Source organism: Eublepharis macularius, chromosome 6 (genome assembly GCF_028583425.1).
Source record: "Eublepharis macularius isolate TG4126 chromosome 6, MPM_Emac_v1.0, whole genome shotgun sequence".
NCBI classification, from domain to species: Eukaryota; Metazoa; Chordata; class Lepidosauria; order Squamata; family Eublepharidae; genus Eublepharis; species Eublepharis macularius.
In genome coordinates this window covers 30,830,338-30,857,742 of record NC_072795.1, presented here as the reverse complement: position 1 = coordinate 30,857,742, position 27,405 = coordinate 30,830,338, and the positions used below count along the sequence as shown (strand labels likewise).

At 39.8% G+C, this 27,405-nt stretch overlaps 1 protein-coding gene across 3 annotated transcripts; it reads left to right on the top strand.

Annotated features, from left to right (window-relative positions):
• The first annotated feature begins 363 nt into the window (after positions 1 to 363).
• MLF1 (myeloid leukemia factor 1) lies at positions 364 to 27,173 on the top strand. 3 transcript variants are annotated; one of them, XM_054983265.1, is made up of 9 exons: positions 364 to 505; positions 5,632 to 5,806; positions 13,385 to 13,429; positions 14,285 to 14,329; positions 19,402 to 19,488; positions 21,167 to 21,295; positions 22,965 to 23,124; positions 23,300 to 23,432; positions 24,764 to 27,173. In XM_054983265.1, exons 1-9 carry the CDS (start codon positions 459 to 461, stop codon positions 24,873 to 24,875), a joined length of 933 nt encoding a protein of 310 aa, XP_054839240.1. In that variant the 5' UTR covers positions 364 to 458; the 3' UTR covers positions 24,876 to 27,173. The 3 variants fall into 3 exon arrangements, with proteins under 3 accessions (XP_054839240.1, XP_054839242.1, XP_054839243.1); XM_054983267.1 differs by lacking the exon at positions 14,285 to 14,329; XM_054983268.1 differs by lacking the exons at positions 13,385 to 13,429; positions 14,285 to 14,329.
• Positions 27,174 to 27,405: the final 232 nt, after the last annotated feature.

Here is a 27,405-nt window from a genome sequence, read left to right as displayed (position 1 = left end):
GCTGAGGGAGCTCCAGAGAGCCATGACTAGTCCAAGGTCACCCAGCTGGCTTCAAGTGGAGGAGCGGGGAATCAAACCCAGCTAAATAAAGTAAATAAAATAAATAAATAAATAAATTCATGCAGAGCCCCCCGGCTTGGTAGCTTCCCTAGAACGCCTAAATCGACCAGAACTTTCTGATGGAAATGAAAATAACGCCAACGCCGCCCTCACCCCCGCGCCATCTCACTGGGCCTTGCTTGAGTTTTGGTTGCCATGGCATCAGCACCACCCCCATTGTCGCTCGTCGCCATGTTGGGCCCCGGCCGAGGCCAATGAGAATGCAGAGAAGCCGAAGCCAAGGAGGGAGAGGGGCGGGGCGGAGAGAGCGGTTGGCTTCTAAGAGCCTGCGGGCCAACTGCAAGCCCTCGAGCGGAGCTCGGTCGGAGAGGGAGCGTCGCCGCTTCAAGAGCGCAGTCATGTTCGGGGGGCTTTCCCGGGTCTTCAGAGACGACCCCTTCTTCCAGTGAGTGCGCGCCTGAGGCAGGCGGGGGAGGGGGTGCGGGTAGGCGGCTCCCCGGCTCCTGTGGGGGTGTCGCGTCCTGCGCGCTTCTCCACGGGAACAGCCTTGGCCTCTCTGCCCTTGCGCGCCCCGCGGTGTGTTTGTGCCTCCCTCGCCTTTCCGTCGCCGTGCTCAAGGCGGCTGACACCCCGAAACGAGCCCCGCTGCTTCGCAGGACTGCGCGGCTGCCGCTGGCCTCTTCTGCAGAACAGGCGGTGTTTTGTTGAGGTTTCCCAGGCGCCCGGATACCCAGACCCTGACGCGAACTCGCCCGGTTGGAAGCAGGGGCCGTTCCCACGGTCTGGCCGGCTCTCCCGAGGAGTGAGAGAGGCTCCTCTCCTGCTTGAGCTTGCTTCCAGGACGGCGCACGTTGTTGTTTCCGTGCATAAATTGTTGGTTTTTATAACTTTTTGAGAACGAGGGCAGAGAGAGTCTTTGAAGAGCATCTCATGCCCTCTTGGTCTGCCGCAGAACAGCAGGATTTGAATCCCGTGACACCTTAGAGAGCAGCAAGATTTCTAGGGTGTAAGATTTCTAGAGTCTGTGCTCCCTTCTTCAGGTACCAATCTGAAGAAGGGAGCTCTGACTCTCAAAACCTGATACCCTGAAAATCTTGTTGCTCTCTGAGGTGAAACAGGGCTGAAATCTTGCTTTTTAGAATATGCAGTTATGAGCTACAAGACTTGATGCACTTGATATTTCAGAAGCCAGCATTTATTCAGATTGCCTTGGCTTTCTCACCCCTTGACATTTTGGAGGTGGATGACAAATATAACCGCAGGCACATTATTAGTAAAATGCCTGCAATTTTTAAAATTGATGTTTTTAGACTTTTATGGAGGGACCTTTTTTTTAAAAAAGAAATGGGGGCTGCTTTAGTGGATTGTTCATATAAAAAAAACCTATTATGTATAAATAAAGCCAAAAATATTTGTTTTAATTTACTCTACTTTTGCAAGGTAGAGTGAACGAAAGAAATGAGTTTTATTCTGACTTGAAATGTGTTTGAGGCCTAAATTGCTTTAATGCTGCATCTGTGACTCCGATTGGATTCCTGCTGCTTTTATGCATATAATGTTGTATCCGATTACTTAAATCTTACTGTTTCTTACAGTTCTTTTGTTTTAAACAAAAAGCATTTTTACTATTCGTAGAAACTTTTAAGGCTGCAGTCTTCTGCACGCTTACTTGGGATTAACCCCAATGATCTTGATGACGTTTTACTTCTTATTAGGCATGCATGGAAGTAGGGCATGTGAACCTCTGCCTACGTCTGCTTGAAAGCAGGTGTCAGTCACTTATGTCCTTGTGTTAAGGGTATACAGCTTTAAGTTAACTACATTCAGGATAGAAGCTCAGAAAGTTTGTGCCATTAGTCAGAGCTTTGTGGGAGCTAACTACTTGCCCGTACAGGTGCATTCTCTGTGGTGGCCCCTGTCCCATGGAAAGGTCTCCCTGAGGAAGTCAGGAGAGCCCCCACTCTCCTGGCCTTCTGCAAACTATGAAAAACTTAATCATTCAAAAGGGCTTTTTTACAAAGACAGGAGGGCTGTATTGTAGGGAGATGATCTCAAAGAGGTGCTTCACTAACAAGTTAGGAACCATAGACTTCACCACTATGTTGCCTTACACACTATATGTTGCTTTAAGTATGTGCTCCTATATACTACCTGTTTCTTTAAGTATGACCCTATTGGGTAGTTTTATATTGTCTAACGTAATTCCTAGAATTGCTTATGCTCTGTTTCAGCATTTCTTCAACTCTATATTGGATTTTTGCTAATATTATGTCTCTGTAAACTTGCATTTATTTACTCTGTGGCATTATTTATTGAAATGTCCTTGATACTAACTGCTAATCTCACACTATGTAATCCACCTTGAATCTCAGTAAGAAAGACTCTTGCTTTTAGAGAGATCTTTTAAAATAGCCTACTACAGAATGTAGTATACTAGAGGAAGTTAGTTGTTGCAGATTTTCCGGGCTGTATGGCCGTGGTCTTGGCATTGTAGTTCCTGACGTTTCGCCAGCAGCTGTGACTGGCATCTTCAGAGGTGTAGCACTGAAATACAGAGATCTCTCAATGTCAATGTGTGACAAATGGGTAAATTGCCCATTCTTGTGGGACAGCCTGCCTGAGGAGGTCAGGAAGGCCCCCATGCTTCTATCATTTCACACAGTGTGCAAAACAAAAACGTGTGACACATTGACACTGAGAGATCTCTGTCTTTTGGTGCTACACCTCTGAAGATGCCAGTCACAGCTGCTGGCGAAACGTCAGGAACTACAATGCCGAGACCACGGCTATACAGCCCGGAAAATCCACAACAACCATCGTTCTCTGGTCATGAAAGCCTTTGACAATATACTAGAGAGAGGCTCATCATTTCAGAATGCAACATTTGTGTGTGTGTGGTGTGTGTGTGTGTGTTGAGTATTTGTGAACAACCCTAAGGAACACCTGCAGCACTTGAGATGCAGTAGTTTAACCAAGGGCAGATTTGATTTGGTGTTTACTTTTAAAAAGTGTATATAATTTTCATGTGGGTATATATATGCTTACACGTCATTGTAATTAGCTTTTGATTCTACAGCTCTGGTTAGAAGGTCTGGTTGGCTTTTAGCAGCTGTACATGGTAATTTCCTTTTTTTAAAATTTCCACAATGTGGTCACAGCCAAATATACTCTGTAAGCTAAAACTGTATATCATTCCAAATTGTTTGAAGTTAAACATGCTGGTAGTTTTGACACTGTCTCCACTGTTCTCAGTTGCTTTTTAGTGCAATTAGCAAGGCTTCCAGTTTCTATAGTGGCTTGATAGTCAACTCCTACTTTATTGAATTCCAGTGGCACTGATCCAGAATGTGCATGCTTAGACAGGGTCTTCTTTTTTACATTTGGTCCTGTCCCATATGAATCACAGTCCTGTGTTTATACAGTAAGTTTAAAGGAGACTTGCTTGTTTCTTTGAGAAATGGATTTAAGTTAAAATGGAAACAAAACACTTAGCTTTGCACATTCTGCCTCTAGAGGTGATGTAGTAGTGTTCCTGGATTGGGGACAGTGTTCAGCGCTTGCTCTGATTTGCAGATCATGCCACATCAGCAAATTCTACTTTCTTTAGCTTCGTATTTTAGTCATAGTTATTTTTGAAGGATGCCTAACAAATATCTGATAATCTCTTGATAGACGTTTATTTTGCCCTCCTAATTGTCCAAGTTGGAACTGAAAATAAGTTGTATTAGAGATAGGGGTGGCATCCAGAAAACAAAACAGCAGACATAAGAGAGCACTGGTTAATAAAACCCATGCTGCTGTATGTTAGGGAAGCATTTATGGAAGCAGAAAGTTCCATAAGACCAGAATCAAGAATCAATTGTTTTATTAATGAAAGTGTGGATTATTTATATATGTTTATCCTGTGTACTAACAGTGTTCCTAAAAAATACAACATAAAGAATAAAATAATAAATATGTAGTGGGAGTTTTTATTGAACAAAGTAATTTGCATTTTTCACTTAGTAATTCATTGCAACTGCTAACATAGAAAGGGGATCAGGGCTAATACAGCTTAGCTAACCGCTGTTCACATCCCACTTCTGCCATTAACTCATTCAAGTTATTTTATCAGAGTTCCCAATAAGCAAAAGAATTGAAGTAAGCAACAGAATTACCCCCCCCCCAAGTTGTAATAGAGCCAATAATTAATGCAGTCCATATCTCTATGACAAACTCTGTATTTCAGAAGGATCATAACATAAAAGTCAATTATTTGGATGTAATAAGGACAATGTTTTATACATGTTCATTAGATGATTCTCAGTGGCTGCTGTAGTTGGTAGAAATCCTGGAGGCACTGTTCAAATTTACATAGTCAGATTCAAAAATATCCTACTGTTTTCTTGATAATTGTGTAGTTGTGTTAGTGGCTGTCCTGTTTAGGACCTGTTTGGAGTCTAACCTAAATGGTATCCCTTTACTTTGCAGAGCCACACTGTAGCAAGTGGACAGGGTGAGCTGGATCATATATAGGGCTACCTCACTTTGTGGGTTTCTTAACTCTGAGACAGTGCACTAATAGGAATGCTTCCGTTGCCTCACAAGGATAGATGTTGAACTGGCAAGCCAGAAATACTGTCTAGGATAAAATTGGTTTTATAAATGTCTCTTGTATCCAAGCAGCTGCTCTTAGGAAGCTCCAGCTGATCACAGCCAAAATTTTTCTTCGTCCCGCCAAGTTTTTTTCCTGAATAGCTCAAACAGGTGCAGAACTAGTTTCCCTCCTGCAAAAGCAGCCTTGTGAATTTAGTTTGCCAAGAAGTAGTAGCCTATATTATATTGTTCTCAAATTCTTTATATGCTTTTCAGCTATAGTTGGTATCTTGTGCAGCTGTTCTGATAAAGCTTTTATATAAAACATTAAGGCTGCAGATCTGTTCTTAAAGGAATCCACATCTAGAGGAGAGGAAAAATAAGACATTTTAGCTGCTTTTTCCTTGTAATTGTGTATATTCATTTGCCAGACACAACTACAATGTACATTTTTTCAATCACTTCCAAACTGTTCACCTGTGTGAGTGAGAGAGAGAATTTAAAGAATGACTAGCATGCTGTGAGAAATAATGTAATTGAAGGCTCCTGGGAGGCTCTGAGTTTCTTCCAGCTGGCTTTCTAGGAGGGAAAGTAATTCTGCTGTGTATCTACATGGGGAGTAATTGAATGATCCTCTTGCATCCAGGGCAGTCAAGTGCCAGAATTATCTGACCTCAGAAGAGGTTATGTGCGATACCTCTGTGTGAGTTAGACTGAATTCCTAAGCACATTTACTAGAGAGTAAGCCCCACAGAACGCAGTTGAGTTTGCTTCTGAGTGTACATGCTGTCTCTTTGGGCATGAGTGAATTGTGCCCTAGTTTTAATTTACAAAAAAAGTGTGCTGCAGCTAACAAAAGACATGGGAAATTGTATACTCTTTATTCCAGCATAGAGGCTTGTGTTAAGTTTTACACCTCAGAAGTTTGCCTGTTCTCTAAATGAACACCTAGATGTGAACACTCTCTCTCTCCCCCACCCCTGTTATCTTCTTCAGAGATTCTTTTGCTGCACATCGTGAGCACATGGATCGTATCTTTTCTGAGCCTTTTGGTCCAAGTCCATTTTTTGGTGGCGAAAGAATTCGAAATGCTATTAAAGATGGTGGTGAAAGAACTCGAGATCAAGGAGGATGTCCTGATTCTCGGGTTGCTTTGAAGGACAGTCACAAGGTATGTCTTTATATTTTCTCACAGATTATATAATTATCTGTAATATCTTGGGTTCTTCTTTAGCTACTCTGCTACCGATTTGCTGCTTAGGCAAGTCCATTCACTTTTCATTGCATCTGTTTTCTTGCGTATCTATCATGGATAATGATGTTTAGCTTTAGCTGTAATTAAAACGTGAAGTGTGCTGTCAGATCACAGCCAACTCATGGCAACCCCATGAAGTTCCACCTCTTGAAGTTTTCAAGACAAGAAATGAGCAGAGAGAGTTTGCCATTGCTTTCCTCTGTATTGCAGCTCTGGTCTTCTTCCTTGGTGATGTCCCATCCAAATACTGATCCTGCTTAGCTTTCATGCTCTGATGACATCAGACTAATTTGGACTATTAGGATGTTGTCTTGTAGAGTAGACATGCTGAACAATGATAGGACCACATAGAATGTAAGTTTTATCTCCTTCACACTGTATCAGTGGACATTCTGAGCCTTATGTTTACACTTGCACTAGTATCTGATTGTAATGTTCCTGTAACAGTGTCATGCCTTGAATTATGCTGATGAATTGGGTACTTTATCCAATCGTAGTTACTCTTGCTGGGGCAGGATATCTTGGAATCTGCCAGTAAGAAATGTAAATCAATTGATGTGAAACCAAACACACATCCTCAAATATGAGTATTTAATAATAATCATACCAACAGTATGCTTATATACCATCCTTCTGGATAGATTAGTGCCCCATTCAGAGCGGTGAACAAAGCCAATGTTATTATTGTCCTCACAATACAGCTGGGGAGCTGGGCCTGAGAGGAGTTGCTTACCCAAGGCCCATCTGCAGAGCACATGGCAGTAGTGGGAGCTGAACTAGCACAGTGTTGATTCACATCCCAGTCACTTAACTTCTATGGTACAGCAGTTCTCTGCAGTATTGAGGGTATTCATATTTCCATGGCACACTTACGACAGCAAAACTTTTGTTATGTTTTTGAGTTTTGAGGCAACGTGTGTTTAAGCACTTGCCTTAGCCTTTGGATGTTCTTCTCTAACTACTTAATGCTAGAGCTGATCCAGTGGAATTTGCGTTCAAGGATAACATTGCCACAGAGGGTTATGGAAAAAAGCCAGGACCAGTAATCTGCACACTGAGAACTAGTGCTTTAATAAACCTAGCAGCAGAAACTATCATCTGTGAATCACAAGGATAGCTCCTAGATATTCTTTCCCCCTTTTTCTCATATTCCAAAACCCGTTTTTAATAAAAATCTAGTTGCTTTACATCCTTCTTTATTTTTGTGAGCAGTTCCTGGTTCATGGCTGCATGTTAAAGCATTTGATCAGATATAACTCACACTTCAATTTCTCAGCTTTTTATTCTCTTTACAAGTTGGAGGACATGTTACAACGTGGAGGTGGTGGTGGAGAGTGCCCTCAAGTCATAGCTGACTTATGGCAACCCCTACTGGGGTTTTCAAGGCAAGAGACGAACAGAGATGGTTTGCCATTGCCTACCTCTGAAACCCTGGTCTTTGTTGAAAGTCTCTCATCTAATTAATATCCAAGGCTGACCGTACTTAGCTTCTGAAATCTGATGAGATCAGGCTCACCTGGGCTATCCAGGTCAGAGCACAATTTGGGGGACAGCAGAATTAACAAATTATCTGTAGAACATTATGCACATTTATTTTACCTCTCCAACACCTTACATTATTGACTACATGTACTTGTTTTAATCGAAGAGAGAACTTGTTTTTAAAAATTTAAACAGGACTTGGAATAGCAACATGCAAACTGGGTCTACCTCATCATTTTGGAGAGCCATTAACTAAAGCGCAAATGCACAAATGCTTACTGCAGAAAGCCCCTGGGAAAAAGCTGTACATCTAAATATATTCTAGTAGATTTTGTCATCTTGCTAATGTCACTACAGCAGGAACCAGAGCCATCCTAAACAGAGTTATACCCTTCTAAATCCATTGAAATAACAGGGCTTAGAAGGGTGTAACTCTGCTCAGGATGGCATTCAAAGCTTGTCAAGCAACTGGTCCTTGTAGAAGTGTTTGTATATGCTCATTTTTCTGTTTCTGTACTCACTTTTGTTTTTACACCTTTTTATTCTTATGACCTTACTGAAAGAGGCATAGCAAAAGATTAATTGGGCTAAGTGAAAAATGAAGTTTGAAGTACATGGTCAATAAGAGCATGAAATTGGTTAAATTACTGTCTCTGCTCCTTCCTGAGGAGGTTGGCATATGATCAAAAAAAGAGTTATTCCACATCAGTGTGTTTCTACATTCAGAGATGTGTACACACACATGCAAAATAGGCAGGCTACCTGTTTTCAACTACTGATCCAAAATTCTTTCAGCAATTATAAAGACTCCATATACCACAGGTCCAGAGTTCTCTCGGTTTCAAAAAACAAATTAGTTCTTTGGTACTGTATGACAAAACTCTTATGGAACTGACTTGCAGTATGCAGCATCCTAGGAGGAGGGTAAGTCTCTTGCAGTTCCAGTAGATGGCTTCTTTAGTTCCTAAATGGTCATCATTGGGGTCATTTTAGTACTTTGTATTTTCAAGGAGAATATTTACTCTACTACCTGTTTTGTTACTTATTTAGTTGCTTATTTACAAGGAGATAAGATGCAGATATTGGATCAGGTTTTTTTGCTGATAGTATGCATCAGTTAAATCAACAAATAATTGAGATCCTGCTAACTAACAGAAATAAACTGAAAAGGTGGTCTTATATGTCTTTGACTGTATGCATGTCAATGTCTTTCTTTTTTCTCCCCCTTGGGCATGTGCTGGGTTGTTTTAATAATCAATAATGAAAGATTTGGGGTTAGATCCAGTCTTCTGTCTACAGAGTACGTTTGCAAAAGCAATTTTTTTTGCCTTCTTCCCCCAACACCCTGAGAAAAACACCGCTGAGGAATGGGAACTCTTCAGAATGGTACGTTCAGGTTTGGCCTGTTTTCCTTTCCTGTTAAGCCCCCCATGCTGCAAGGCATATTATTCTGGAAAGTCTGCCATCCTCAGCAATGACTTTTCAAGGTATGATGGAGGCAACAGGCTATTGGTAGTAAAAATAATATCCACTAACTATTGCATCCAGCTGAGGCATAGCATTAGTTGGAGGGGCTATGCTTTTAAGCTAATATGGGCACCATAGAGCTAACTAGCTCTATACTGGATCATATTACTAGTTCTTGGATTTACAGTCCAAGTATTACTGCATTCATTTTGTCAGAAAATAGTGTTCTGCAGTAGCCTTGAATCAATCAGATGCTTTTACTTAAGCCTTACTCTTAAATGTATTTTTCTTCCCCTTTTCTGAAAGAGAAAGAGATGGTGACCGCCTCCAGACATTGCCAAAGTGGATTAAACTGCAGTTTGTCTAACCTGAACACAGCTTGCTGTTGTGCTTGTGCTCTCTCCCTCAGTCCTCTGTTTGTACATGGTGCTTAATTCAGAACTTCCTGGTGTGATCAAGCTACAATTTGCCATGCTGTCCAAAGGCAGGCACCTTAGTGAACTGGAAATTAATCAAGCCAGAAAATTTAGAATCAGGCTGTGTACAGAAAGGAAGGAATGAGGGGAGTGAGCTAGTGCAGTAACAAGAAGTGCTGGTACCCATCAGTTGAATTTGTTTACTTCCAAGGATTGCAACACTTCTGCAAGTTGTTTAGCATTATTGTTTGTTATCATTTTAAATGAACATATTTTCAGATGAAATCTGACCCCATTAACATGGAGCAAACCTCTTCCCCAGTATGTGCAACAGCTAATATTCAAGTTAGGCTAGGTCATAAGTGACATCCTTTCATTAAGGGATTATGTCTTTATACTAGATGGCAAATTACAAATGATGATGATCAAGATTATTCAGCATTTAGAAGTTAAACATTGTGACCCACATGGTGGCAATCATCACCCAAGTCCCACCTATCCTCCAGGGCTCTAAAGCAATCCTTGTGATTGTGGCTTCATGCAAATCCAAGTGATTGTCAGCCAGTCAGAACTCATGGACCTCTCCTGGATGGGGGGGGGGGGGCGGCGGCAGCGGTGAACCAGCCTTAGTTAAAAAGTGGGAAGAGAAGCTCCCCTCAGACAGGGGCCGTTTCCAGATGGCTTACCTGCCTCCGGAACGTTGTGCCATCTTGCAGGGAAAACGCGAAATATCGCGTTTTCTTGTTTTCCCTGCAAGATGGCGCAACGTTCCGGAGGCAGGTAAGCCGTCTGGAAACGGCCAGGGTTTATCATGGATGTGGATAAGAATGTCAGTTTAGCTAGGAATTTTATTTGACTTTTAGTTAAGACTTAAGGTAGGCTTAGGGAAGAGAGCTTATTTTTAAGTGATAAATAATACCCTGATAAAAGCGAGAAGTACCAAATCCACTTGGGCAGTTTCTGAGAACCCAAAACTGTGAGGTGTAAAAGAGTAATCCTAAACTTTTGAGAGAACCTGTCTGGATAAAGGGGAATCAAATCTCCCCTCAGTGTTTGTGTATGTTAACTGAGTCTCAGTTTCAACATGTTGACTCCCATTAGGAAAACTTATAATGGAGAGTGAAGTTGAGAGCCAGTTGTACGTTCGGTGCTGAACTCTTCCACACAACTTTTACCTTATCACACAACTTATTTTCTGCAAATGAATGTTTCTTGTTTCCTCACCATCTGTGTCTTGTCTGTCCTGTAAACATAGCTGTGAAATGAGGTTTATACGTAAAGTACATTATTCTAGTAGGTTCCCTTATTCTAGGGTAGAGTACATTATTCTAGTAGTTACCTCAGAAGCCTCTCTTTCTCTTCTCACGTTTCCCATTCCCCATTCTTAGCCATCACAACATACTTATGGAGACAGGAACAATATGTTGGAAACCAGCTCCTGTACACTTGTTCTTGTGTCAACAGCACATTGCTGAACATTAATGCATCATTCTGGTGGTATTCAGTGATGACTCTGTAAACATGTAGCTGAATTCCTTCTTGCACTTACGTTACTGTAGAGTTGCTGGTGGGAGGGCTGGATGAGATTCTCTGCCCCTGGGTTGAGTAGAGAATGTATAAGGAGGTAAAGGATGTGGACGAAAGAAGAGGACAGACTGCAATGGAATAAGAAGAGAGAAATAGAAAGTGAGTCATGGGATGGAAGAGAGGCACAGGTAGTAGGTTACAAGTTGTTTTGCGTGTATTATAACAGCTAAACTTGCACTTACACCATAAAAAGTATTGTGGTTTTATTACATAACTATGAAATGCTAGTTTCAGTGAAATGCATTTCCATGTGATAGCTTAATAAAATGATACTCTTCATGCATGCTTTTGACAATTCAGATTTACACGCAGATACTCCAATAGTTTTTCCACAGAGAGATATTCAAGAGCGGTTGGCCAAATTCTGATAGTCACAGGTGTTTATAGCACCATCTATATCTGTACTAGCATATAATTCCTGCACTGTGGATTTATAAGTCAAACTGTTCTGTATATAGTGATAGATTTACTCAGAACTTCTTTGCAATGACCTTTGAAATTGCTGACATGGAAGAGATGATTTGGTTTATTGCTATGGTTCTATGAATATTTTAAAGAATATGTATGTATTTCATTGCTAACTCTACATTAATCTCTTGCTTTTTACATAAAATGAATGCTTGTGTACAGACTAGCTGCATTGCTTATTTTAATTTTTGTGACCTGCAATTTATTCTAGCCTTTTGAAACTTAGTTATTGAAATTTATATGTTGAGTAGGAGCAGATTTGTTGGTTTTAATCAACATCTCTCCATCTGAACTAGCTAATCTTGCCAGATAAATAGAATAGTGTGTTTGGAGAAGCAGGAGTTGTGCAAAGTATGAAATTTGGTATCTTAAAGGTATAGGGCAGTGATTTTTTTTGTGTGCATTAAAATGAATTTACTAATTTACCAAGTTAACCAGGAAGGTCACTTCAAAACCAAACTAAATGGATACTTGCAGCCATGTTTCTTCATACTTCTGCCTTGCTTACACACAAAAGTGAAGATGGTCTAATTCAGTGGTTCTGAAATTTTTTGGGTCACTGCCCCCTTGGTTCCATAAACTCATCCCCAGTGCCCCCTCCCCTATTCTATAAAAAGCATTATTCAGGATAGCAGTTTGCATAATCCACTGAGGAAGATAATAACAATACAGTTCAAAATAGTAATGATTAATTACAAATTTAAATTCAATTAAAATTTTAGTTTAATTGCAAACTATGATCTACATTTCTTCTTTGATTGTTCTGTTTCTGCCATTTCTGTTCTGAAAAAAAGAAATTATTAAATACTATTATGTTAAGGCCAGCAGAAAAACACATGGAGGTGACAGTTTCTCAAAACTGACTAGAGATCTGGTGGTGTGTTTACTAAAAATTCTGATAGTTTCTACCAGATTTCAGCACCATGCAGAGGCAGACACTTCAAGTGATGAAGATGTTTTGCTCTAGGCTCTCACCTGGTCAATCATAAATAAGAAAACAACAAATGCACAGGGGCCCACCTCTGGTGCACCCTGCCACCCCCTTGCCTCTTAGTGCTCCCCTAGGTGATCCCACTACCCCCAGGGGGTGGTACTGCCCACTTCGGGGAGCCTCTGATCTAATTTACCATCAGAATGCATGGGGAGAGGGAACTGAATCCTCCACCCTCTTCAGATTTAGCTTCCATAGTTCTTCTACCCAAGACTCTTTTCTCTGTTGACTGCAAAGGGGAAAACCATGTTCCTCTGTTGTGGAAAAATAAAAGTTCAGTGGCATCTTAAAGATTAACATTTATTTCAATATGCACTTCTTCAGATATGTGAAGGAGAGATCATACAGGGAATTCTTCTTTAGGGGAAGATTATTGGGGGTTGAACTTTAAACTACTTCTGTTTGAGTAGTGATTTACCCTATTTATCCTGCATCATTACTTTGCATATCTATTCAAAACTCTGTTCCTCTCTCATCATCCATTACATGGTACTGAGGTCTGTTGATATATGGCAGGATTTACATGGAATCTTTCTACTTTAACTCCTCCCCTTTTCCTTTACACACAGAATTTACACTTGATTGTTCGTGACAGAATTCACACCAGACCTCTGTGTCTCAACTGCCCCCTTGTAATCTTTCCAATAAAAAGAATTCCCAGTATGATTTCCTCCTCACAGATTTGAAGAAGCGAGCTGTGATTAACAAAAGCTCATACTGAAGCAATGTTATTAGTCTTTAAGGTGCCACTGGATTTTCGTTTTGTTTTTCTTTTTGCTCAGGTTTTGGAGCCGGCAAGGAGTGGTGGAGTTCAGGTAATGGTCGACATGGAGGTGAAGTGAGAGTTCAGTTCCATTCGGCTGATCTCTTTTGACCTTAAAGTTCAGTCCTCTTCCTTTGTATGTGAGCAGAACAGATATATGCACACTAAAGATGGCTGCTGCAGTCCCATTTAATTGGAACCTCACTGTTGCTATACTGTGCTTTGTTTAAGCACAAATAGAAATGTTTTCCTACCAAATAGGATTCCTTAGCCCACTGGAGTACTATAGCTGTTTATATAAGCTGATATTTTTCTTTCAGACGATGAGCTGTTCTCTTTTACCCTTTGGCAGTTTTGGTGGCATGGTCAGTATACTATGGAAACACAATCTCTAACTTTTGGTGTTCTGGGCATGCCCTCTTTCTATGTGTGTTGTATTATTTGTGCAATAATTTTATGTGAACTGATGCTTCTCTTTCAGGCAAGTTTTCTGCTTATGCCTTTTGGCAGCATGGTCAGTATGCTAAAGAAACACGAATCTCCCATTTCTGGTGATGTGGCATGGTGATCTATCTCTTTAAGGGCCTGTCCTTATCCATTTTATTTTGGTTTTGGTTTACTTGCATACCTGCTTCCTCTCCCGGGAATATTGGCTTAGTTTTAAGGAGAGACTATATTTTTAAAAATAAATATTGAATATGTATATAGTTCTCTCCTCGTCCCATATAAATTTTTCCCAGTTTCCTAAAAAGGGGGTGGGGAGGAAAGAACCTTAAAGATCATAACATTCATGGTCTTTGAGAAATTGTCCTTTGGGAACTATTTTATAAAGTTTTTACATGAAAGGGCAATTGTGCCTTTTCTTCCATTAGATGAAATTTAAAAATGAAAGGGACAGCTATGCTTAAAGAGGGTAGGAGAGAAAATAGGCTTAGTTTCAGTGCAAGGCATGTCTCCAGAACAAGTTAAAAGCTTACACCTCTTGAATAAGGTGAAGATCTTGCATGGAATACTGGAAGCAAGCTTGATGGCAGGTAAGGCAAGGATTGGTGGTGGAGAGTGCCCTTAAGTCATAAGGCATGGATTATGCATCCTCATTATGCAAACAGGCCATAAGTAGATTTCATGAGAGGCTACAGTCTGGACACACCCTGCATGTACTCGGTCTGTAGGCCATATCCTAATGCAGCACTTTATGTGAACCAATATTTCTTTTTCAGGCCATGAATTTTCCTTTTGTACCTTTTGGCTGTTTTGGTGGCATGGTTAGTATACTAAACACACACAAACATTTCAAATATTTGGTGATATGGGCATGTTGTCTTCTATTTCTAACTAAAGCTAAACTTTAAGTATGCTTTGTAAAATGTGTTTGCATTCCTCAAATATTCATGTTTAATTTTGTGAAGCTATTTTTGAAGTACCCATTAAAATTAAACTCTGTAGAGCTTGCAATTAATATCCAACTCCTTCACTTCTTTTTCTTGCATATATAACTTCTCCAGAGCTATAAAAATCTGATCACTTGGTCTGCGTGTCTACTTTCTTGTACTTGAAAGTGTGTAACTGGAGGTTGGGAGTGCAGATGAGCAGATGCTTGATGAAGCTTGGGATCGGATAAGCTTATGACATGGGTTCCTTTCCTTTGCCCTTTGTGTTGATAAAATACAACATCTAGTTATGATTTTCTTAGCTTATGTGAGAGATCCCTGTATACCTTTGCATTCTTCTGAAGGGCTACTCATGAGAGAAAACACTTCTCATTATAAATGTGGTGCTCAATTTTTGTATATGATTGAGGAGTGGTTTCCCCAGCACTCAAGCTAACATATTGGTTACTGGGGAAATGTATATTTATTTGTTCACTTACTCTCTTCTGTTCCTGGTTTGGCTTTTTCTCTCCAACCATTTACCTCTGTCGTTCATTGTTCTTTCCTGGTGCTGCACAAAGCGTGATGGCAATTGCCATCAGCCCCTGTTGGATAGTTTCTCTGACATTCTCGGTGAAAAGCAAAACAACTTCTTATCTGCTTTCTTGCCTCATCTCATGGGCTTTAAGAAGTGTTATCTTGCATTATTACTTCAGCAAAGAATATCTTGCCTTAAAAAAATACAAGGCTCTCTTCTGCAGCGGTGTCCTAGTCTGTAAACTTTTAAAAAATCAAAACGATTACTATATAGTAAAAGTACTGATTTCCCTCCTTTTCTTTTTGGCTAGAAGTGGCTGTGTTCTCCTCTGCTGTTCCAAACTTTGTAGTTGGCCTTTTTCCTTTCAAAAAGACATGCATCAGTAAACTATTTTCCTTCCCTCACAATCTGCTGTATGTAAACTAGATATTGCAGATTGCCACTGGGACTTGGGCTATTTTTACATGGATGCTTTGCTCTACCATGGCTACCTTCCCACAGCACTAACCTGAAGCCTATTCTGTGGCAGTGATGGCAGCAAAAAGGCAATACTTATCTGCCGCTGTTGCGTCTACACTTAAATTGTCCTGCTGAGTTGTACCATGTGGTTCAGGGGCGTTTACATCATAGCCCTAGGGAATTGGACTTTAACCCCACGATGATGCACTGTGATCAGTTTGCTGCTTACATTGCAGACAAAACAATGTTTAGATGATGTACCTTTGGCATCTGCATATCTGAATTATATGGATTCCTATAGAGCCCGAGGATGTGGACAAGATTCTTGGAGAGGCGAGGCCTACCACCTGTGCACTTGACTGTTGCCCTTCCTGGCTGATAAAAGCTGCCAGAGACAGTTTGAGTCTTTTCTGAGAGGTCAGTCTCAGAAGTTGGTACTGAGGATTCTTGCTCTGCTGCGTGGTCATTGGCGTATGGGGTTCTGCAGGGTTCAGTCTTATCCTCCATGCTATTTAATATCTATATGAAGCCATTGGGAGACAGCATCAGGTTTGGGCTATGGTGTCACCAATATGCAAATTATACCTAGCTCTGCCTCCTGCCCCCTCACCTAATTCCAAGGATGCTGTTGATGTTTTGAACCAGTTCTTGTAGTCAGTAATGGGCTGGACAAGGGCAAACTAGCTGAAACTGAATCTTGTCAAGGCAGAGGTTCTCTGGGTTAGTAAAATAGTAAAGAGTCTAGTAGCACCTTTAAGACTAACCAACTTATTTGTAGCATAAGCTTTTGAGAACTAACCAACTTATTTGTAGCATAAGCGTTCTCGAAAGCTTATCCTACAGTAAAGTTGGATTTGTCTTAAAGGTACTACTAGACTCTACTATTTTGCAACTACAGACTAACACGGCAAACTCCTCTGGATCTGGGTTAGTAGAAAGGCAGACCAGGAACTTGAGATCTGTCTTGGACAGGGTTATACTTCCTTTGAAAAGCCAGATTTGCAACTTGGGAGTGCTGCTCGATGCCAGGTGCCTGTGTTGGTTCGGAGTGCTTTTGCCCAGCTTTGGCTGATGTGTCAGCTGCACTCATTCCTAGCTCATCTAGCCACAATGATCCGTACGATACATCTAGGTTGGACTATTGTAACTATTGAAGAGTGTTGAGAAGCTTCAGCTAGTTGGGGCCAGCTATCAGGAACATGCAACCTCAATATTAGAGCAATTAAACTGGCTATTAGTCTACTCCCAAATGCAATTCAGGGTGTTGGTTTTGGCCTTTAAAGCCCTACATGGCTTGGGACTGGGGCATCTGAAGGACTGTTTTCTCCCATATGTTCCTGCCTGGGAATTGAGCTCACAGGGATAGGCCTTCCTGACATAATATCAGCTAAAGAAGCTTACCTGGTGGTACATGAGAGAGGGCATTTTCAGTGCAATCCCACAATTATAGTACAGCATCCCCAGAGAGGTATACCTGGCCCCCTCACTGCTGATCTTCAGGAGACAACTGAAAACATTTTTATTTAAGATTGCTTTTAATTAACTTTGTGTTTACATACATTGGCAGTCATAAAATGTGTTTTAAAACTTTGTTTATAATTTGTTATTTTATTGATACTGTAAGCCTCCTTGAGTTCCTGCAAGGAAGAAAGGTAGCTAATAAATATTTTAAATAAAGAGCATCTAAAGAACGTCGTCCTCTATTCTTCTTGCTCTGTCCTCCTCCCCCTTTTGCTGTGATCCTGCCCAAACCTGATTTACTTCAGTCTCTTTGGAAAGCATCTTTAGACACTGTCAATGAAAGGACGGAAAAGTTTGTTTTTGTAGGTCTCATCAGTTTTCTTGCCTCAGCCCCCATTTCCCACCTCGACCAGAGGGTTTTTTAAAAAAAAAAATCAGTAATTACAAGACTGCTATAGCATTGCAACGATCTATTTGCCATAATTCCAGTCTGCAACAAAAAGAGCAGTTTTTTAAAAAACATAAAAGCTAGGAAATAGCAAATTGCAATAGTAATCTAGCGATTCCAGTTTTTTTTTTTTTAAACTCTACAGATGGGCTGAGGCAAGGAAAACTCTTGTTGCCACTACAAATGCCTCTGCATTCTTAGCAATGACAGCTACACAGAGAGTTTTCTGCCTTTGACTCTTGATTCTAATCTCTGCTGTTTTATTTCTTAGTTTATGCGCAGCACGCACACTTTGTTTCAGTTTCTTTCAACCTTTGTCTGGGACTGTCATTGTTTGTTCATTGGCTCAGTTCAGACATTGCACCAAATTCATGGTACAGTGATGCTTGAATTAACAGACCCTAATGTTTGAGCAGCCAGCAAACCAAAAACAGAGTTCTGCAGAGGGTTTGCGAACTTATGTATGGGATTCGGGGAAGTCTAAGCTCCATCATCCGTTGTGGCCATTTCTTCCCCTTTTGAGGGCCCAGAGAGCCTCAGAACTGTGGTAGTGGGGGTTTGCAACCGTAGGTTCCTCCTCCTTCTCACCAGGTCTCTCGTGTGCAACCTTGAGGGAGAGCCCAGCCACCTCCTTACTGGCTTGCTTCTTGTGCCACAGATTGTATGTGTCCAGTTGGCTCCCCTGAAGTCTTATCCAGGGGAATTCTGGGCTGCTTCCCTTTCTTTGGTTAGGCTACAGGCACCACAGATGGCTACATCAGAGTCTTAAAAGATCTGAACTGCATCATAACTTTGTGACAATCCTTGTTGCCACCATCTTGGTAGGGTGTCAGTTGCTTGGTCCCACAGCTGCTTAGGTGTGCCCAGGGGTGGCTCTGGTGGGCAGGCCTGATTCTGTAGACCATAGTTTGTGGGGCTGTCTAAACTAATAAACCATTACAGCTGTTACTGTCTCTAGAAGTTGCTGCATCTAAGAAACACAAGTGCTGAGCAGTTAATGAAAGTGCAAGATAAATGCACACTAAAGTATAGTCAGCATTATGAACTATAATAAGTACAAATCATGGTTTGGTGGGGTGTTTGAATTGAGTCAAAGTCATTGTTGTAACCTGACTTAATCCTTTAAGTGAGTTCTGTGCGCTTTCTATAAAAGCTTTGGCATGCTTCTGCAGGCATTCCCTGTGTGTCTTGTTGGTAATCCATCAGTTGGAATGCATGTGACAAATGGTGTCTATGTAAACGGAAGCCTTGGTAACTAAGAAGCCATAATAGACATTGGAGCCAAATCAACAGTCTGTCATACCTTGCTTGGTGTACTCTCTCATCAGACCACGATTCTATATCTTCTAAGCAAGTAAAATGTTATTGCAAAATTACAAATAATAAATCATACAAGGGAATCTGTATTATGCCTGCGTTCATCAATTTAGGAATTGCTGACCCATCTGTTGGATTAATCCATACTTAAAGGAAGCAGCTTCTGAGAGCATTTTATTGTAACCTAAACTAGTGGTATAAAAGGAAGGACTAAATCTTGTTCCTTTTGCTCAAAAACACTGCGTAAAAATTAAAACAAATGGCAGATGCAAAAGTATTATTTTTTAATTTCTTTAACATTCAGTGGGCAGGCATGTTCATTGATCTGTTCACATTACAAAGCAAACCAGCTTTTGCTTCTGTGAGTATCATCATAGTAACTTATAGCTACAGTGGCTGTAAAATATATCCTAAAAAACCATACATGAAGGTAGTCCATATTTTGCTCATACTCACTTGAGGTTAATGGGAAAAGCCTTTATTTCTTTAGGTGCAGTTTGAAAACTTGTCACATTGTCCTCTCCAGCAGACTCAGCATGATGAGAGTTAACAGAACAAAATGGACAAAAATAACACATTGATTTTAAAAAAACAAACAACTCTGTTCATAGAACCTTTTTGCTGCTGTGCCTCTTCATCTGTGCCGGGGGCTCTCACTTGCTGTTAGGGAAGGAGCATTTGACAGGAACTTTGAGATGAACGTTTATTGTTTCTCTAACTATCCTTCGTTGTCTCTTTTGGCAGAACATGGATTTTAGGGATCCTTTTTCGACAATGGACAGAATGATGTCAAATATGAGAAACACCATGATGGAACTGCAACAAAATTTTGTATGTTACTATTTGCTTTAATGTTAAGCTATGTTTTAATGTTGAACTGTAAACTACACTAGTGTTCATCCATGAGGTAACACAGGAGAAGAATGTATTAGAAGCTGTATAAAATGAAATACTAAAAGATAACTCTTAGGACAGTGTAGCAACATTTTAGCAGTCATTTTCTGGACAAAATATAGTCTATGAATATTCTGTTGAGATTGCCTTTTTAAAAATTTTAGTTACATTATTTATTTCACCTATACTGTGCATTTCTCCTTGATGGGAGAAGAGAATACATTCTTCTTGCCTCCATTTTATCTTCACAACAACCCTGGGAAGTAGGCCAGGCAAGTGTGTGTATGACTGTCCCAAGGTCATCCAGCAAGTTTCCATTGCGGAACTGAACCTGGGTCCCTCAGATCCTAGACCCTATAACTGGTACTCTACAATGGCGTCCACATTATTAACATTTCTTTTACGTACATTTTTATGAAAGGAAGGGTTTTTATGTCAAGTTTTTAAACAGTAATAATGTTTGAACTGCTGCTGACATCATTTTTACAAACTTACTTTAATCTTCTTGCCTTCCCCCTCCCCCGCTTGGTTGTCATTTTCTGTTACATAGAATGTATGCAGAAGCCCCTGCTTGATACAATCATGCAAGTAATATTTGTGGATTTAAATTAACATTTCTTTTGCAATTTCACAAGCCCACAAATAACGTACAGTCATTTATGATTATGTGTCATGAAGCTATCCTTCCTGATCTGGAGTAGATTTTTTATTTGCTACAGTCATGCAAGTGGTTGTTTGCAAACTCATTTGATCATACAATAAACACAGTTCTCAATTCTCTTATTCAGGTCAGGGCATTGGCAGCCTTTCTGAACGCTGCCATCTTTTCCTTAGCTTCTACAAGGATATTTATCATCTACATTGTCTTCAAATGGTTTCTCTATAAGGTAGAGGAAAGAGGACAGGTTCATCTTGGAATATGTATCAGTGTACCACGCCTTGAGCATCTGGTTGTTACACAGGAGAAAACCCTTAGCACATCCAAACTGGCTCTGATGCTCTCTGAGTGGTAGAGCCGGGGGTCAGTTGTTGTCTTCTGGGCTTCTTTAGTGGCAATGATCTGCACACACTGTCTGTAGGTACCTGTCTGTTAGTTGGGCACTGTGTTTTTATGTCAGTCATGCAAACCTCTTCTGGCATTTCCCTCTTGGTGCCTAAGCTGAGAGGTGTGGAGATAAAGCTTTGACTCTTTTTCGCCCCCTAGTAGCTGGCTGCAGCACTTCACTTTGTAACTATTAATCCATCAGCCAAGAAGCAACTTGTGGGGGGGGGGGAAACGACGTAGTTGTAGTCTACCCCAAACTGTATTGGATGCACCATTGAGAATTCTTCTGGGTGTCCTGGCAACCACCAATCCTGGAGGGATTATTTCCTCAGCCCATTCCCTACCATGCTAAGAGGTCTTCCCTACCTCAGAGTAGAAGAAACCTTCACGGTAAGTCCAGTGTTCCTTTGTTAACCTTTCGGAGGACTGGAGCTTGAGTTAGCCATATAGCATAAGATTTTTGACTGTCTTTGTCTAGAGGACTAGGCACAGCATTAAATATTGGCTTTAATTGCGCAGTCTTAGTTTTTATTCTGTTTTAAATAATCAACTTATTATGTTTTATCTTAGGATAAAATGTCAATTGACCCAAATTCACACTCATTCGTTTCTTCATCCGTGATGACATATTCCAAGACAGGTGATGAACCACCAAAGGTTTTCCAGGCTTCTGCTCAGACACGCAGAGCTCCAGGAGGTGTAAGTTTTATTCCCATTTACTCAAAAATTCTATAGTGCATTGGCTTTTAGACAATAAGAAAAATAAGATTGAAATTAACAAAAACAAGACAATAAGAGGAAAGAACAATATACAAATTAGAACGGATAAGTTGGTTTTGGTTCTTTGGTGTTTCCTTCCCAAAACAAATTTTGAACGAAGGGAAAAGGAGTGTAAAGATACAGGGAGAATAAGCTCCTTAAAATGTAATGTTGGTATTGGCTGTTAATACACATTTTTAAAATAATATCTTGGGTTTTAAGGTTAATATTTTTAATAATAACAATAACAACAACATTCGATTTATATAATGCCCTTCAGGACAACTTAATGCCCACTCAGAGCGGTTTACAAAGTATGTTGTTATTATCCCCACAACAATCACCCTGTGAGGTGGGTGGGGCTTAGAGAGCTCCAGAGAGCTGTGACTAGCCCAAGGTGACCTAGTTGGTTTCAAGTGGAGGAGTGTGGAATCAAACCCAGTTCTCCAGATTAGAGTCCTGCACTCTTAACCACTACACCAAACTGACTCTCAACTGGCTTTAGCTGCTTCAAAAGGCAATTTATGTGAAATAACATTTTACCTACACAGTGTCGTTGGAAAACACACTTGCTGATTCATGTGGCATTTATAAGTCATATTAAATAAATGTCAAATACTGGTAAGCAAATAAGTTAGTAAAATATGAATGAACTATTACCTACAAAAATGCTATAAATAACATGCAGTCACATGAATAGATGTCTTGCAGCATCTATTCAGTCCAAGTACCTGGCTTTTAATTGCTTACATAATGTTTAAAGTGCCTTTTTATTGGCTTCCTCTCAGCTGTTAGATCTAATTTTGCTAAGAAATTTGAATTTGAACCCTGAAGTCAGGTTCATGAAATACTATATATACACTGAAGAAGGCTGTCGAAAATAAACCACACCAAATCTCTTCAGAGCTCAAGCCTGCACTTGGTTATCAAAAAACTTCTAATAATATATCTATGAGCATGACGATAAGTCAAAGCCAAGATTTTGAAGTTCATTAGCATGATATACCAATGGTTGGTGTCACTTTTCATGTAGCAGATACCAGCACACACTTATCTCTGTAGCTGAAAGCTCCATTCACAGGTTATATTTAGATTATGCCTTGATGATTTTTGAATCCAGCCTAATAGAGTAATATAGAGAGAGGTTAGTAACTGTACTTAGCTTTTTTTGTGTATAAATCTGAGACAAACATCTTGTGGCCAGAATTCAGGGAAATGATCATACATAAAAGAGGTGGCTGTGTAGGAAACTGGACCTTGATTTGCGGGGGGGGGGGGGAGTGGGGTTGCTTTTTGGCTGCAGAAGTTTTCATTGCTGAAGAGATGTGCTACTCTTAAATGAATAGCTGCATGTCTCTTCAGGAGAACTGTTGTAGCAGAAATGACAAGTGAATTTACCAGCATGTGCATGGTTATTGTCTGTGCTTAGATCCATCTGAGGTTTTTGTCCTATGTTTTCTAAATCCCCTTTCCCCCAAATTCCAACTCCCTGTTTACAATCAAAACTGCTTCTGCTGTTTTCATAACCTTGCTAAATTTGATTGAAAAGGAAATGCCAAAAAACTGCCAGGAAATGCTGTTTCACAATGGTGACTTTTAAAAAATACAGATCAAAGAAACTAGAAAATCAGTTAAAGATTCTGAAAGTGGACTGGAAAAAATGGCTGTCGGCCATCACATTCAAGATCGAGCCCATGTCATTCAGAAGGCGAAGAACAGCAAAACTGGTGATGAAGAATTAAATCAAGAATTCCTCAATTTAGATGAAGGTAAGCAGCTGCTAGCTGTCATCTTGTAGTCTCATATGTATTATTTTAAAATGGTTACATACACTGTAACCATACACAGAAGCTCAAATGTGTTAATGCTGATATTCCAAATTATTGTGTAGTCGTATATAGCAATTTTCAGTGGTTTCTGATAAAAACTTCACTTGTTGCACAGCTGAAGCTCATGCATTTGATGAAGAATGGCAGAAGGAGATCACAAGATACAAGCCCTCTGCAGCAAGAAACCGTATAGACACCCCAAGACCTAGAAGTATCCATCGTGTAAGCAGGGAAGATGGAGCAAGAAGGTGTGAACTGTTATTATCCTTGCAATATTGTTTGCCTCGTTCTAGGGTGGGGGGGGGCAGTCCTAAGCATTGGGATTCATTTATTCCCATTTATTCATTGGGACTTACTTTCAGAAAAGTATCCTTAGAATTGCAGCTTGGGTTTGCAACATGCTGTAAGATAGTGATGAGTCATTACATTTCTTGAAAAAGCAAGTGGTCATACTGCCTTTGGTAGTCAAGACCTGGTCACTTCGCTGTGCCCCTTTTTATGTTGAGGTGGTATTTGGAGGCCAGAGAAGTTCAGTCTTGATTTTGATTTCTGTGAGGTGTTGTGATCAGAGTATAGGACTAGGACCTGGGTTCCAATTCCTACTTGGTCATGAAGCCTCCATTCACAGGATTGTATGGACAGAGGTGGGTATATAGATCACAAACTGAAGCTGGATAACCATCTAAGAGTGGCTTTTAAGAAGGAATTGAAGCCTTTGTGGAAAACTGATTTCCCTAATAGTATCAATTAATGTGTGTAGGAAATGCTATGAGAGCACCGACTAATCAAGTTGGTCTTTAAGATGTTACTTGACCTGAATCTTGCTCTTCAGACTAATCACAGTAGCTTAGCTGAATTTAAGTTGTTTTTGCCTGATTATATAGACAAGCCGAGCTGCCTGACCTTTCTTGATATGTTTCAACTTGCTAAGAAGGTTGATTAACATATATGCAGGTTTGGCTGGGGAAAGTGGAGATTCCTGGTCAGGGGATGTAATGATGGCTACAGGTGTAGATGGCTTTCAAAGAGGATTATACTGAGTCATAGAGGACAGGTCCATCAATGGCTCCCAAACATGATGACATTCAGAGGCAGCAAGCCTATGAAACCAAGGGCCAGGAGGCAGCATTTTGGGAAGACCAAGGCCTTTAAGCTCTGTTGTTGGCCTTCTTGAGTAACTGGTTGGTCACTTTGTGAAACAGGATAATGGACTAGACAGAGCAGCGGTCTGATCCAGCAAGGCTTTTATGTTCTTATTGTGTTGCCCTTGTTTTTTCTCCCCGCCCATGAAAGTGATTGTTTGTGCCATAAGTTTAGACTGATTTCTGGCCAATACGTCAACGTTCTTAAACTGATGAGGGATGGAGGATGCAGCACAATTTGAACTACAGTTACAATCTGTGTAGGCTTGGCTTGCTATTGTTTTGAAGATGTTTGCCAAGTAAGCTTCTCCATCTTAGTAGATAATTACAATGATTCTTTTCCTTCTGAAATAACAAGCTGTTAAGAAAAAAGCAAGAATAACTAACTCTTATTTGGCAAAGAATCTTGTATATTTAAAAAACTTACATTGTTTCAGGGAGAAGGCTCTTCCAAGAACAGCCATCGAGGGACCAAGGAAGCCTAAATCAGCTGTGGAGGCTCTGAACGTTAAAGGATCACATGTTCCCCTCAAAAGCAGCAAAAAATAATCACTCTGTTGCTTTTCATATTAATTTAGCTGTTTTAGGGAGGACACAATGATTCTGGATCAATGAATAAGACCAAGCTCTCTGTTTTAGCAGTAGTGAATTTTGCTCTTTGACTCCTGAATGTTCCTGAAAACTCTCAACGACTTGGTAACATCTGGGTTCAAGCAGTAAAAGGAAAAACATTGCTACTGAAAAAAAGCACTTTATTGATTCCCCCCCCCCCGGAGTAGACTATTAAAGCACCTAGTTTGCATTAACACCAAGCACTGTAGCATGTACAGAAAGAAATAGTATTATTACAGCTACCCGTGCAACTTTTTAAAGGAATACTATTAACAAACTGTTTGTAACTCACGCATAACTGGTGTCATTTTAGTTAAAAGCTTATCATTTGCCAAATGTAGAACGCTGTAAAAACTATCTGTATTTAAAAGCAATACTTTACAATACAGCATGTATCTATACTGTTATTAGACCATCATTATTGATGTGCATTGCACTGAATTGCATATTTATGTCACCATTCTCTCCTTCCTTCATATCTTTTTACATGACCTCTGTCTTCTAAATTGGTCATTCTGTTTCCTTGGAAGATGATCCTGTACTTCTGCTCTGCTATACTTCTTGCCAAGATTAAACTGGATATTTCTGGCCCTCTTTTTATAGCCCCCTATTAAAATTAATATTGATGGGTATATTAAGTCACTTCCATGTGTTGTAGATTAATCATTAGATGCATTGGATTTTTCAGTCATTTAGAATAGAAAAGCCATTAACTAGAAAAGATGAACTTCAACCAGTTTGTATAATGCGTTTGATGACTATTCAAAGTGAACTGCCAACATTATCTCTGCATTGCCTAAATAAATCTAATAATTTTAGCAAATAAAGTTTCACATGGGCAAAAAAGTCCCTGGCATTTAAGGCAATTGAGACCCCACAGAATTGTTCAGACCCACTTGTAGTTATATATCTGATTCCATATTTATTTTAATATTCTCAACATGCCTTGCTTAGATTTGAGGTACAGCCAAGTATTTTATTGGAATATAAGTTTCTCTTAGTTTAAAGAAGGCTTCCTTCCAGTACCTGTTTTACTTTCATATGCTTTAACTTTAATTAACAGTGCAATCCTATGATGAGTTACTCCAGCCTAAGACCATTGATTTCTTCATAGGATTGCACTGTAACTTTTCTAAGATTCTTCACTGGAAAGCCTATTTCAGGTACAGCTCTGAATGAATTGGTGACCACTTGATTCCAGGGGTATGAATGGGCATAGAAGGAAAGTGGACACTGAATCCCATTTCAGTTCCCCTTCAACATTTATAGTGTGTAGTAAAAATGCACAAAACCACTAAAGGTAGGTAGCAGAGGAATGCTTATAATTACTTACAAAAATATCTTAAGATTGCATTTAGCATTCCCCTCCCATACTTTTTGGGATTCTTTTTTTCTCTGCCTTTATATTGAATCTGTTTTCCAGTTACACTTTCATTATTATTTGATACTTGTTTTCTTTTTTTTCTGTAGTTCTTGTAATCTGTGGGTTGTAATGTGTTGCAGTGCTTGAGAAAGTTACAGGTTGTTCCCGCCCCCCTTCTTTCTGACATATAGAGATGTCTCTTGGAGTATAGTTTTGGGTTTGGCTTTTTGTTTTTGCACAAAAAATGTACACTTTTCTGCCTTTCATAGTGAAGATGCAGATGTGATGAATAGGAATATATTCACTGTGAAAATATTTCTTATTCTTTTTAAGTGACGAATCTCAATTTAATAAATAAGGTCCTACTCAACCTGCATCTGCGTATGTGAAATACAGCAATTAGATTGGCAAGTTACTCTGCAAATATACTTAGGATTTAAGTCACTTTCAATGCAATCCTAAGAAGAGTTATTCAAGACTAATCCCATTTATTTCTATGGGCTTAGGCTGGAGTAACTCTTTGTAGGATTGCACTGAGTAAATATTAAGTTTCTATAGGAAAAGACTTAGGAAGGTTTGAATTTTGGTCTTTAGAAGAGCTATATATTAGACCTCTTAAAGAGAATATATAGTGCAAAAGAAACTTCACAGATTAATGGCCTCCTTGATATCAAATCTCTTTCATATAAAATCTATTCTTATTCAAAATTGCTTGGAAGAAAATTCTGTATTTACATATTCTTGATACTGAATGAGATGTTAAGCTACTTCTCATTACTTGAGTTGGCAATGTTACATATTTCAAAGTTCTGAAATTAAATAGAGAGTTTATTAATAACACTTTTTTGTTAATAAATACCTGTTCGATGCTGTGCCTGTTTTTTTATGAAATCTTGAACACTACTAAATGTGCCTCATGTTGGGAAAATATACTAATGCCCTGGGTAGTTAAGAAGTAATGCAGATGGATTTTAAGAAACAGGAATATATACACGTTTCCTCGAAATAGCAATAAACCAATGCAGCTGCAAGCGTTTAAGTGTTTCCCAGTCTTTAAGGGTTTTGCAAGAGTGAGTTATATACTGGTTTAGAACTATTTATAAT